General features: G+C 40.5%; 1 protein-coding gene across 2 annotated transcripts; it reads left to right on the forward strand.

Moving 5' to 3' along the window:
* The first annotated feature begins 1,927 nt into the window (after nt 1-1,927).
* On the forward strand, nt 1,928-13,605 carry kptn (kaptin (actin binding protein)). 2 transcript variants are annotated; one of them, XM_085798729.1, is made up of 12 exons: nt 1,928-2,177; nt 3,189-3,271; nt 3,359-3,443; nt 3,546-3,600; nt 4,374-4,452; nt 5,830-5,903; nt 7,525-7,631; nt 10,551-10,646; nt 10,738-10,801; nt 10,913-11,048; nt 11,705-11,869; nt 12,544-13,605. In XM_085798729.1, exons 1-12 carry the CDS (start codon nt 1,976-1,978, stop codon nt 12,706-12,708), a joined length of 1,311 nt encoding a protein of 436 aa, XP_085654855.1. In that variant the 5' UTR covers nt 1,928-1,975; the 3' UTR covers nt 12,709-13,605. The 2 variants fall into 2 exon arrangements, with proteins under 2 accessions (XP_085654855.1, XP_085654856.1); XM_085798730.1 differs by having other exon boundaries at nt 10,551-10,656; nt 10,748-10,801; nt 12,544-12,955.
* Nucleotides 13,606-13,881: the final 276 nt, after the last annotated feature.

The following is a 13,881-nucleotide window of genomic DNA, read 5'->3' on the forward strand; positions in this document are numbered from 1 at the left end:
TTCAACTACACTGAATATGAGATTAGAAGTTAGAAATCTGAGATGTCTGGAAAGTCTTCAGAGAATAAACGTCCACTATAGAAACAACTTCCCTTCAAAAGTGAGTGTGCAAAACTGCTTTTTTGTGCTGCAAACTTTCATTCTCAGCCTTTTTTTACTGCCTTTTTACTGTCTTGATATTCCTGGTTCATGTTTTGTAATCATCTCATTGGTCACAGTAGCTATGTGATTGGTTATATTTTACTGTTGATCACTGATACTGAGGTGAAATGGATCAAGCATATAGCCTACTACAGTCACGTAGGCCCCTATGCATTCAGGTTTTCTATTGGTGAAGTTTAAAGACAGACAACAGTTTTTTTAGACTTACTGTACTGTAGCAGAGGAATGATGAGCGTGGTACACTGGGTGTAAACTGAGTTGAAGATAGAATCAGATGATTGCTAATTCTAACAGTGTACAAAATAATACCAATTTGATTTTTAGTAGACTCAGCAGACATATGGACTCCACACAGGGGTGTGTCTTTCCTCCAGGACAACACAGCAATTGTCAGATCCACAGGAAAAATAAAACAGATCATTTCTTGCTGGACTGGACGTGTACATTTGATTTTCATCAGTGTGAGTCCAGCAGCCTTGGGCCAACCTGTATCTCATAGCAGAAAGTGGAGCTTTCCACCGAGTGAGTTTCCACTGACATCTGGTGGACAAAGCAGGTCTTCATGTAACATAGTGTGAGGACTGGGCTATACATGTTAGGCTACTGAATGGAGCTGGGATGAAAAAAGTCAGTTTTCAAATTCTTTTGAATTTTCCTAGCCAACATTTCAATAGGCCTATAAAATTTTATTACATGCAGTATTGTAGTTTTGTAGAATAATCTGTTATATGATGATTGACTATGGAAACAGGTTGCTATATAGTATACGGTAGTTCACTGTCATTTTGTCTCAATGGGGTCATGACTGTGAACCCATGAATTATGAATTATTATCATAATGTCTGAATTGTGATTGGGCACCCTACATGAAAAGCTACATCTAGCCTATATTAGAGACTCCATATCCTCCACAGTTGCATTTTTGAATAAACTACGTCTACGTCGACTGCTTCCAGCCAGTCTGCTCCAATATGGCAATTTTGTTTTCTCCTGTGTGTGTTCATGGAAGGGTGGGAAATGGGTCAAAAATCAATAGGCTACCTCTCATAATCATCTACAGATTTTGGTATAAACACAAATGTGCAACTCTTCCTTTAAAAAAATATAAGTGAGAACAAAAATAATACAATGCTTCATTCAATCTATCTATTATTCTAACCCCCACCACAACCCCCCAAATTCGTAGGATTTCAACTTTTCCGGTGTCCCTGAAGTAGCCATGCGTGACATACGCCTCGGTTTCAGAAAGTTAAGAAGAGAATGAAATCCTTCTTCAGATTATATAAAGCCTCATGTCTCCTCAGGTTACATGCTTCAGTCTACAAGCCCCAAAAAGAAACACTTTCCCTCTAATCATTTAAAAACACGCAAATCTAAAACCTGCGCACCCATGATGACGTTGCCGACAGCTGTCCGATACGTCACACTACCGCGCCGAGGTTTTGTTTACAAAGAGAGTAGAGCTAATATAATACATCCATGGTAGAGCTGCATTAGCGGAATTCATGTGATACACCCCTGGTGTGAATAGATAGAAACACTTCTCTTTACACTAAATAATAACTACTGCACCAGGAAGCCGCTGCTTGTGGCTTGTTTTAAAATGAATGGCCGACAGTTGTTGTGTTAGCTTCGTGTCATCGTGACTCTACTAACGTTACTACAGTGTGTTAGTGCTGAAGCTGTAAGTTAGAGGGGCCAGGGTGTTTCTAGTGCTGAAGCTGTAGGGGGGCCAGGGTGTTCCTAGTGCTGAAGCTGTAGGGGGGCCAGGGTGTTTCTAGTGCTGAAGCTGTAGGGGGGCCAGGGTTTCAGGATGCCCCGGGAGCTGTACCCCTTCGTGGAGGACAGCTTCAGCCGCTTCCCGTCCCAGAGCAACATGTACGGCCTGTGTCAGGCCGGGGAGCAGGAGCTGCTGGCGGCCACGCTCAAAGGGAAGGTGGTGTGCTTCAGGTACCAGGAGCTGCAGCACAAGATCAGACCTGTTGCCAAGGAGATCCAGTTCACCTACATCCCAGGTACCGACTGGGCTTATAGCCTGCTGCAAAACCCACCTGGGACTGATACAAATACAATGTTTTATAATAGGTTTGCTTTATATATTGTGAGTGTCACACCTGTTGTATGCAGTACCCTTTATTTACATCACATTGGTTTTGTTTTTTCCACTGTAAAGCTATAAGTTGTTGTTGTTATTGTTGTTGTTATTAGTCGTCTGTGTGATGCTGCTCACATGTTTTCTTCCAGATCAGGTCAGGGGTCAGGGTAAACTGTCCCGTTAGGGCAGTGTTTTTCAACCTTGGGGTCGGGACCCCATGTGGGGTCACCTGGAATTCAAATGGGGTCCCCGGAAGAAATGACCGATCTTTTTTTAAAAAACTAATTATTATTCTTTTTAAAATTATGATTAAAAACACCACACACAATCTTAAACAACTGTACTTTCAATTGAGCATCTTGATTGACAGCCACGATTACATGTCATGGGGTCGCCAGAAATTTATGATGTCAAAATGGGGTCACAAGCCAAAAAAGGTTGGGAAGCACTGCGTTAGGGAAATTGGTAACACTTTATAATAAGTACACACTATTAAGCATAAGCATTAATAAATACTGGATTCTTCATTTATAACGCATGAATACTCATTAGTATGTAGTTTATAAATACAGTTGGTCAATGATGAGCAAAACATTTTAACTGTGTTTATAAACTACATACTAATGAGTATTCATGTACATTACAATGACAACACAGGGACATACAGAGACATTAGACAATTTAAAGTGCCAGAAAAAGTGCAAAGTGCTAAAGTGTTTTGCATTTTGGTCTATATGGAATCTTCTTCCTGATGGAAGAAGGTTGTTTTCTGAGGAGATTTTTCAGATGTGTTGAACAGTGGCAGCTGCTGTTCCCAACCCAAAGAAACTCAAATGAAAAGTGGTCAACTTAATAATTTGTTAATATTTTACTTCTGTGTATGATGTGTTGGTTGATGCTGCAGTGATCTGTCCCTCTTTTTGTTTTCTAGTCGATGCAGAAATTGTCTCAATTGATGCCTTCAACAAGTCTCCACCCAACAGAGGCCTGGTGGTGGGCATCACATTCATAAAGGTATTCTCATGTTAACAGTCATCAGTCACATGTGTGTGTGTGTATCTTAGACAGAGTGAGTGCAGCGTTGTTACTGGTCTCCTGCAGGACTCCGGGGACAAAGCCACTCCCTTCCTGAACATCTACTGCGACTACGAGCCCGGCTCAGAGTTTAACCTGGAGTCTATTGCACGTGAGTGAAGCAGAATCCAGATGTGAAGCAGAATCCAGATGTGCACCACAGTCCTCCTCCGTCTGACAGATGTTCTGATGTTAGTGTGTCTTTTGTGAGCAGAGAGTTGTCTGAATCTGGAGCTGCAGTTCACGCCCTTCCAGCTCTACCACACAGAGTAAGTCTGAGACACACTGAACCAATAAGCTCTGTTATTAAAGGGATAGTTCAACATTCAACAACACATTGCCATAATCCCTATAGTCATAGCAGTAGGTTTGTTACCTTTAATTGTTGGTGCAAGCTTTTTCAGAACTGCTGCTCAGAGCTGCTCAGAGCTACACTACGGAGGCTAATGGGATTTCTTGGTTTCCCTCATCAAACTCATCAAATACACAATCCAACAACTCCAAAACGCACATTCACCACGTTATGAGATAATAACCAAACGTTAGGAGACAGAGTTGTTTTCGAGGTAAATTCATGCAAAACCGCTGATGCGTGCTTCTGTTGAGGGCAGTTTTTCAGCAGCAGTCTCTGCGTTTGCCTCTAAAACAACTCTGTCTCGTAACGTTCTGTTATTATCTCATATCGTGGTGAATGTGCAGGTCACAACTTGTCCACCAGAGTTGTTGGATTGTGTATTTGATGAGTTTGCGTAGCTCTGAGCAGCTCGCGGCTCTGCTCCACTGTTCTAAAAACAGCTTGCACCGACAATTAAAGGTAACGAACCTACTGCTATGACTATAGGGATTATGGCAATGGGCCAATTTGTCAAAATGTTGAACTATCCTTTTAACGCTGTTCACATTTATGGTGATAGCTGCTCCTACAGGATCCCAGAGAGAGAGGAATACATAGTTTATTGTGACAGAGTGTTAGTGTCATCAATAGAGAACATGACAGTGTGTCTGTATAACAAACATCTTAAACCTCTTCTGTCTGTGACAGAGTTCAGTGTGACGACGGAGGCAGAGAGACTGTGTTCCTGCTCAGTGGACATGACCAGAGGATCCACCTGTTCAAGGAGGTCAGCTTGTGTGTGTGTGTGTGTGTGTGTGTGTGTGTGTGTGTGTGTGAGAGAGAGAGAAACTTTGATGAAAATATTATACTAATTGAATTCATTTTAAATATATTTTTCTTTATTTTAAAGTTCATATATTTGAAAAAAGCACATACTTTATCATTGTGTTATTACAAAATAGTTCTTTATTTGATTATATCATACACTGATCAGGCCTAACATTACAGTATGTATGACTGACAGGTGAAGTGATTAACACTGAATAACTTTATCATGGCTCCTGTTAGTGGGTGGGAAATATTAGGCAGCAGGTGAACATGTTGTCCTCAAAGTTGATGTGTTACGGGGAAAGTACACTGGACACGGGCGTGACCCTGCAGTATCGAGCCCATTATAGCTGATTGAAGCTGCTCCACCGGCCAGGTAAACGTTGCGCGCGGCTCCTCTTTTGTTTTGCGCAACTGGTTCTATTTTATTTCCTCTACACACGGCTACACGGCCCTCCAACAGGTAAAAACTACATAGAACTGTGTATAAAAATAATATATTATGTTTAAAGCAGAAGTAAGCGATCCAGTTGTTTTGGCTAACTTCTTGTCAGCCGATGGAGTTAGTAGTCCCTCCCCTCGTCCCTACGTCACCACATTCACACGCATCCCACAGAGAGGACTGCCCCTTTATGCCGTTCTCTCTCCTCATTGGATAAAGGTTGTAGGATACAAGGAAAGTTTTCTCCTCGGCTCAGAGCAGAGCAGAGTGACTGACAGACCCGTGTTTCAGACCAAACACTCTATAGAAGTGATTGCTGTCGGAAGATATAACTATTTAAGACTTATATTAACACAAATATATCACTTACTTCTGCTTTAACACAAACATATCGCTTACTTCTGCTTTAAAAGTCATTAAAATAAATGCCTCGTTGTATCAGAGGCAAAGCCAGTAGCAGAGCAACATTATGGGGTTTGTTTTTTACATTGCACAATCAGTCAAATCAATGTGGATCCATGATCGTGTAGTTAATCACACACACTCTAGTTAATTGTTACCATTTTGTGTATTTGGCAGCAAAAGGGACCAACACAATACAAAACAATTGGTGTATGTTTATTATGTCCTTTATATTTCCAAATTGTCTCTCTAACATCTATACAATTAATGAATCTCACTCAATCTATTGTGTGAGAAGACATGGACATGTAGATGTTTATCTGAAGATCACATCAAAGTGTATCCTTGACCACAGCTGACAACATGGGACATGGTTCTGTCACATAGAGGATGAAAGTGTCAGGAAACAAGACAGTTGAAGCCAGCAGTGGTGATGAGTCATCGACTTCATATCAGAGCATCACTGAGCCCGACTCCCTTGTTTTGTGACAGAACGCCTCCCTGCACCAGTTTGAAGAGCAGCCAGTGGAGAGACTGTTCCCTGAGCTGCAGCAGCTGCCCAGCAAGTGAGTGTGTGTGTGTGTGTGTGTGTGTGTGTGTGTGTGTGTGCAGCTCCGCCAGCTCTTGATATCACTGTGTGGTGGGTTGTGTGTGGTGAGTGACACCAGCAGAAACCTGTGAGTCACTGTCATGACATTTTTCTTTCATTTCACTTTAAAAACAGCAAAATTGTGTTAGAAATGAAAAGAAGAGAAGAGGTACACAGTCACTGATTATCTCTCTTGTTACAGTGTGTGATGTTCTGAAGTCATGTGAGAACACAGGTGATTATTATAAAACCAAACTGACCTATTTTATCAAAATATTGATAGAAAAAAAGTTCAATTCAATTTAATTCAGTTGTATTTGTATAGAGTGGTGGGTTTGAATGGAGATATAGAGGTGAAATGAATAACATTACTCATTACTGTGTTGTTGTATGTGCTATTAGTCATTTATTGTCAGAACTCTAATACTAGTAGGTAAATACAAACTGGTAGTATTATAATAATATTGATAAGGAAGTTGCTGTAGTGGCAGCTCTGGATCATGCTGCTACTGATCCACACAGAGATACATGGAAATGAGGACACAGAGAGGAGGATCCAAACTGCAGGAAAGATCAATACAAAGTTACTGACATGAAATAGTAGGATATAAACAGAGAGGGAGAGAGAGTGTGTATTTACTGCATCATGGTAAGACCCCAGTTTAGGTCTAAAGCAGCTGAGAGCTGGTTCCACAGGAGAGGAGCCTACTCTGGTCTTCTGTGATAGGGAACTAGGAGCTGACACTGTGGTGCACTGCACAACAAAATACATTTATGTTTAGTTTTAATGACATATACAGTATATATTTTTTATTTTAATGTTTATTTAACAGGGACAGTACATACAACATTGCCACAGAAAATGGGAAAATGTGATGCATACAGTATAAGACGTCTAGCTTCAGCTAATTTCCAGTCTTTGTCTCTGGTCAGGCTTTAGAATAGAATAAAATATACTGAATACAATAAATGCAATGATACAAATACAGTGGAAAATACAATGAACAGGTACCATGAATAAATAAACACAGTTGCAGTTGTAAATTTCAGATTTAAACACGAGTTAAATTTAGCATTAAACATTAGTAAAGTGCTGTATTGACAATGACATTATATTTCTTAATAAAGTTCTATAATCTAGAGTTTAGTAATAAAAAGTCTGGTTATAAGGTCCTGTTAAAACAAATAATTCTCATTATGAAAAAAATAATGTGTGTCCAGGTTCATCTCAATGGAAAAGTTCATTACCTCAGTAGTTCAGATTCAAATAGTGAAACTCATATTATATACATTACACACAGACTATCTCATGTCTTTATTTCTCTTAATTGTAATGAATATGACTCATAATGAAAAGTCAAAATTCAGTATCTCAAAAACTTAGAATCTAGTGAAAAAGTTCACTATTGTAACCAAATGAAGTCACACTCTAATCAGCTGATTAACTCCAAACAAATGGTCTCTTAGTCCGGTTAAGTGGCTCCACTATCATGGAGAAGACTGCTGACCTCCATCATAGATGCACCTGTATATTGTATGTAGGTATTCAGATGGACTGTGTGTGTGTGTGTGTGTGTGTGTGTCGTCCCTCCGTGCAGTGTGCTGTGGTTGGACACCATGACGTTAGATGACGGCCGGAGGATCTCAGCGTTCGGCTGTCAGAGCGGCTGTGTTGGTCTGGCTCTGGTGGACCAGACTGGGCCAGGTGAGTGACGTGAACACACGGTGTCTCTGCTGAGGCTCTGCTCTGTCACACTTCTGTGCACAAGACCAGACTTCTTTTAAAGGGACAATGAGGAGTTTGTATTTGGTTATGAAAAAGTCTCATATAATGTGGATGAATCTACGTTACCCACTTGTTAATGGCTCCATCTTCGATAAAAATATCGTTTTGTCTTTGTCGTTATTTTGTTATTATTAGTGGTTGGCTCGCCCAGCATTTCCTTACTTTCGGTTTTGTGGATGCTGTGGGTTTGTTTTGTGGTGGGTCATGGGAATAACCCTACCGTATCGGCCTTTATAGTCGGAACTACGACGGTATCTGATCGTCTTCAAACCTCTGACTTTAATTTTTGATCAATGAAAACATTCTTGGCTTTTGTCCGTCTCATGGGAAATGTAGTGTGAAAACACTTTGCTTTCCAAAACTCCTCGTTGTCCCTTTAAGGAAAATATATAACATGAATATAAATTAAGAAATGCTAAATAAACATTTCCAGCTCTGTTTGTTTATTTGAAGATTTATTTATGTGTTTATCCACAATTTCCTACATTTGTTTTCATTCATTACCTTATTTCTACATTAACAAACCTTATATCTACATTTATTAATGTATGTTCCCTGTGTCCTATTTATCCCTCAGTATAAAGCTGGAGTAGTCATAGCTGCATGATTGACTGGATGGAATAAATAAATGACTGAATTACAAAATTGATGTAGACATGCATGATTAAACAAACCTTTGAAAATTTAAATAAATCTTAAAATGCATAAATGTAAAAAACAAAACAGAAATAGCATCTTTTAAACCCAAAATATTTGTATTTTGCATTTATTTTAGTATTACATTTTTTTTCTGCATTAATTTCCTTTATCTATGTTGAGTTCAATGTCTAGTTGTGCTTGAAAGTTTACATACCATAGATTTTGTAACTGTGAACCATCATTAAGGAAAACATGAGTGATCAGACAAAACAGATTTCTCTTATTTTTAATGGGAGTCAAATTAAACTGTTGAGACATCCAGAAATAACACAATCATTAAAAAAAAAAAAAAGATCATCAGAGAGTCTGACCAAAATTTTTGTGATGGTACCAGACCGTGGCTTGGTATCAACAGAACCCCTCAATTTCCACTTTTATGAGAGCTTGAACACTGCTGATTGGCTTTCTCAAGTCTTTGAATATCTTTTTATATCCTTTTTCTGTTTTATAAAGTTGAACAACCTTCTCTCTCTCTCAGGACTTTTGCTTTCCCCACGGCTCAGAATCCAGCAAAGTCAGTGCAGCAATGGATGAAATGTGCAGGTGTTTGTCAAGAGCTCAGAATCTCATTGACTTTTTATACACAGACACTAATTACAAGCAGTCAAGTTACAGGCCTGGACAGTTACCCTGAGTAACCATTTAAACCAATCTGTGTTGATCTGTGTGTATTTTATCAGGGTAAAACTTTGAGGGCATGTAATCAATTTGATCAGGGCCATTTTGATGTTTGCATTTTTAATTAGGATTCAAAAAGATCAAACACAATTGTGTGATAATAAATGGCTTCGCCCAGCCACTAACAATGAATAAAAAAAGTTTTGTTGCATTATCAATTATATTTTCTGAAATGTAGTATTGTAGTATAGTATTTCACAAATTCTGCCAGGGTATGTAAACTTTCAAGCACAACTGTAGCCTATTGTTCCTATTCAGGCTGATTTGACCTACTCAGAGTTTCAGAGCTCTCTTGGGAATTAGCAGGTGACAGGACAGTGAAAAAGTGACAAGACAGCCTGGGTGTGATGTGTTCTACCTGATGTGATGTGATGTGTGAGCCATAACAACATCCAATATCAACACTACTGGTATGAGTCCAGAGTGTGGTTGTTTAATATGTAACCTCCAACAAACACAGCAGCAGCAGTCATATTCTTGTCTTTGAGCTCGGTGTGGACAGTGGTGCAGTCCAACGTGGAAGAATTCCTAAACAGGCACCAGTCAGAATAACAAGAAGTTGTCCTGTTCCTCCCATCCTGCTGTGAGAGCAGTGTGTGAGAGCAGTGTGTGTGAGCAGTGTGTGAGAGCAGTGTGTGAGAGCAGTGTGTGAGAGCAGTGTGTGAGAGCAGTGTGTGAGAGCAGTGTGTGTCACTATGGAGACTTCACCTGTCACAGCTGGACCGGCTCAGGTGTTAATGGTAACAGTAATGAGGGTCCACTGCTGTGTTGAGGGGACAGTGAAGGCAGCATGAACAGGACCAGGACTCAGCTTTGTTACCCACCTGCCCCTCTGCTCCTGCTGCCAACATGTCTGAAGTGAGAAAGAGCAGCTGATGTCACACACAGTCCAGCTCTGTCTTCACTGTATCAGGCACCATGTTTAATATTCTCACAGTCTATCATTCTTTAGTCAAGATTTGTAGCACATCTGGAGCTGCCAATCTTTATCTTTCATTTTCTATCTAAATTGCTAATGGTTTTTTATTTGATTTGGTTATTTCTGTATTATCTTTTTTTTTTTTTTTTTTACCTGGACAACCACTGCTGTTGTTTTTACATAGGGGAGGCATTTTCATAAGCCTTTTTTGGCTTCTTCCTCTCCTGCAAAATGTTTAATTTCATTATTTTCATTGTTTTTATGCAGGCTATATAATGTGCAAATAAACTAAAACTAAACTAAATATGAAGTCTATATTCAATGTCTATCATAGGACTGTAATCATCACATTATTATCACATTAATTGTAAACTAATTGGACATTACTTAATTACAACATTTTAATCTGTTTCAATTGGACCATACGCACTGGTTCTGCATGGTCCCTTAGCTTTAAAGATCATCTATTATGTTTTTATTTTTAGTAAATGAAAACAAGATGCATCAAGCTTTGTGTGTGTGTGTTGTTTTGTGTTTATCAGAGGTTCTGCAGAGCTGGCGGGTCCAGTTCGACAGTCCCATCTCTACAGTGCTGCTGTTTCCTCTGAGCCTCCAGCCCGAGCCCAGCGGAGACACAGGTACGTCCACGTCAGTGCTCTGTTGTACTTTGTCTCTCTGTCGTCCTCTGTCTGCAGTCTTCCTCAGGACGGCTGCTTTTTGTCCCCCCAGGCAAGAAGAGGAAAAGCTACAACCTCCTGGTGACCAGCACCATTGAGATGGCAGTCGTCTACAGGTCTGGACCACATCAAGTTTCACTTTATTCACACTTTCTCTTTGTGTGAACGCAGAGTTTCATTTCTCTCTCTTTCTGTGTGTGTGTGTGTGTGTGTGTGTGTGCTGTCAGAGATGTGCAGGACTGTGGTTTGTCTCGCTCAGCGTGTCTCTCAGAGAGTGACCAGTGTGACGCGGTGCTCTGTGCTCTAGTCATCGACCTGGACTTTGACGGACAGATGGAGGTGCTGTTGGGGACATATGGACAGGTCAGATTGTCTCTACTACATGTGATGCATAATGCTTAACACTGTAAAACTGCTGATACTCTACATTTCCAATAACATTAAAACTCATTAAAGGGGACATATTATTAAATATCACTCTTTGAAGGCTCTTTAACATATATTTGGGTGTTTGTCTTGCCTTCCAGCCCCCAAAATGTGAGAACTGACAAAGAAAATAGGTCGAAATCCATGTGGTTTTACGAGCTGTTCCCTCAGATGTCTTCCAATGATGTAACTAGTTTTCAAATTTGCATAATCCCACCCCTACCTGATAGCAGTAGAAGGGGCGGGGCAAGCAGTGGTTCATTTGCATTTAAAGGGACAGGCACCGAAACCAGCCGTTCTGAACAGGGCTGTTTTGAGAGGATGAAAAGAGCTGTGATGTTTGATCCATTTTGATCATAGCATGTCACAGACATGTCTTTAAGACACCTGGGAACTATTTTAATTTGTGGAAAAGGGGCATAATATGTCTCCTTTAAATGACAGAAAACAAAATGTGCTGATCCATCTCTCTCTCTCTTCATACTTCCTGGCTCTGTCAGTGCCTCTAGCCCATTAAAAATGATGGGACAGGACAGGACAGAACAGGAGGTGGACATGATAACAGTGTTTTCTATCTGTCTGCCATGATGCAGGAACTCCTGTGTTACAAGTTCCACTCAGCGGGCGGAGGACAGTTCCAGCTCCACTGGAGGCGGAGCTTCAAGAGTCCCCTGCTCTCCATCATCTACTTGGACCTGACCGGGGACGGGCTGAAGGAACTGGCCGTCCTCACACTGAAGGGACTGCACATCTTACAGGTGAGTAGACCCATGATGCTAACCAGCGCCACAGCTGAGCCTCCTCTGTGTCCACTGTTGTTCTGCTCATCTGCCTCTGAGGTGAACATGACGGCTTTGTAATGAACTGAGAAATGTTTTTATTTATGGTGGAGAAGCGAAATTAAAACAGACATGAAGTCATTGCTGACCTCTACTGGCCACAAGGAGAAACTGCAGCAGAAATGAACTGATGGCTGAGTCTAAAGGTTGTGTGTGGTCTGTAATTCACAGAAACAATAAGTTAGATTTTTTTTTTCTGCATTAAAGTTAAGTTAACAAAACTGATGAACGTCAGAGAAAAAATATTAGCATGAGGTCCTGTTCACAATTAAAGGTAGAGTCTGTAGGTTTGTTCATTGCAGTTTTAAACGGATGCAGTCACCACCACACATGAGTAGAAACTCAAAGGTGATGATTAAGCAGTATAAGTCTATATTTTGTTTTTCAAGAAAATCTTACAGACTCTCCCTTTAAGGTCTCTCTTCATGTGTCTTTTGAACATAGAACAGCCTAAGGTAGCTCCTGTACCACCTCTAAAACAACACACAGAGCTGAGATTTCTGTTGTTCTTTTTTTTCTGCAACCCCCCTCCTCAAATGTCTCTGTTCATCTGGTTTGATGTCGTGTCCTTTTGTTCCTCTCTGTCCTTTCAGCACAGTCTCACCAGCACTGCTGATCTGGTCCTGGAGAGGCTCGCCCAGAGGGTGTCAGCGCTGACAGCTGGCTCTGAGCTGGAGTCGATTAAAGCTCCAGACGCTGAGGGGAAAGATGCTCCGGCTAAGAAAGAAGAGTGTGCAGCTCACACAGCATCACATTAATGAAAACAGTGCGATTTGTTTCCACGTGGAAGTGTCAGTGGTTCAGTCTGAACCTGTTTTCATGCTCAGTGTGGGGGACTGGCTCTGAGCTCATGTTGTGTTTGAAATGAAATAATGGAGACTACTGTCAAATCTCTCAAGGAGGTTTCCATCAGAACTGAAGGGACTGTGTCTGAGTTCCAGCCATATTAACACAGACACATGAAATCCAACAAGATATATTTAATATTTAATGGAACATTGTGACTGAAGTCTAGATACTTTGTCTTCTCTGGTGGTTCTCTCTCAGGCCTTCTGCTGCTCAGTGTCTTCAGCAGGTGGACTGACCCCCAGTCAGATCAGATGACCGACTGCACCTCTTAACCCCCAAAGAACTCAGAGTGGCTCTGACTGTATGTCAGAGATCATTGTCCTGCTGAGTGATGAGATGTCATATAACTTCTGTTTATCTGCACTGGTTCTGTCAGAGAAATCATCATCATTATCATAATAATTATCATCATAATTATTATCATTTTTCTGTGCATTTTTGGTTACATGCAGTCTGGTGTTACTTTAAGTGCATTTAAGAAATGAATAAATTAGTCAAATAAATAAATGAAGACAAAAAAAAATCATTTTAAACTGTCTGACTTTTTTTTCGGACAGTAAAATGTATGAAACAATTTAAATAAAAGAAATGAAACCACAACTTGATTATCAAAGTAGTTCTCGATTCATTCTATATTTATTAGGTATAAATAGGCCGACTGGGTCATAAAATAAAGTTTAAGACTGAACTTGAGACCAGATATTTACTGCAGTGTTTCTATTACACACTGTTACAGCCATAAAGCTCCCACTGCGCTTATCGTTTTACCTGAGCTTCTATTTTCAGCCTGACAAGAAGTGTAAAAAAAAAAGTATAAAGCAACGAGAAGTTTCACAAAAACCGAGTCAAAAGTCTGAAAGGAAGTCAGATCGGTTAAGAAAAAAAAAAAAAAAGTCGCATGAATCCAAAATGTGTCTTGTTGACATCAGGTGGGTCTGAGCCGAGCCGGCTGGTCTGCGGTCAGCGGCACCGTGTGGACCCTGGACCCGTCCCCTCTCGCACTACAAAGGCAACAACAACAACAACAACAACAGCTGCTGCACTTCTCCCCGCGGTAACACGGCGTGAAGAAGAAAAGAAGA

This window comes from Trachurus japonicus, chromosome 14, assembly GCF_045865225.1.
Source record: "Trachurus japonicus isolate A0001 chromosome 14, Traja_1.0".
NCBI classification, from domain to species: domain Eukaryota; kingdom Metazoa; phylum Chordata; class Actinopteri; order Carangiformes; family Carangidae; genus Trachurus; species Trachurus japonicus.

Bases quoted from the DNA above. Each gene is read 5' to 3' on its own strand.
- kptn (XM_085798729.1), top strand. From the start codon at position 1,976: ATGCCCCGGGAGCTGTACCCCTTCGTGGAGGACAGCTTCAGCCGCTTC. The intron at 3,601-4,373 runs GTAAGTCTGAGA...TGTCTGTGACAG, and splicing joins TTCCAGCTCTACCACACAGA to AGTTCAGTGTGACGACGGAG. The intron at 11,049-11,704 runs GTCAGATTGTCT...GCCATGATGCAG, and splicing joins TGTTGGGGACATATGGACAG to GAACTCCTGTGTTACAAGTT.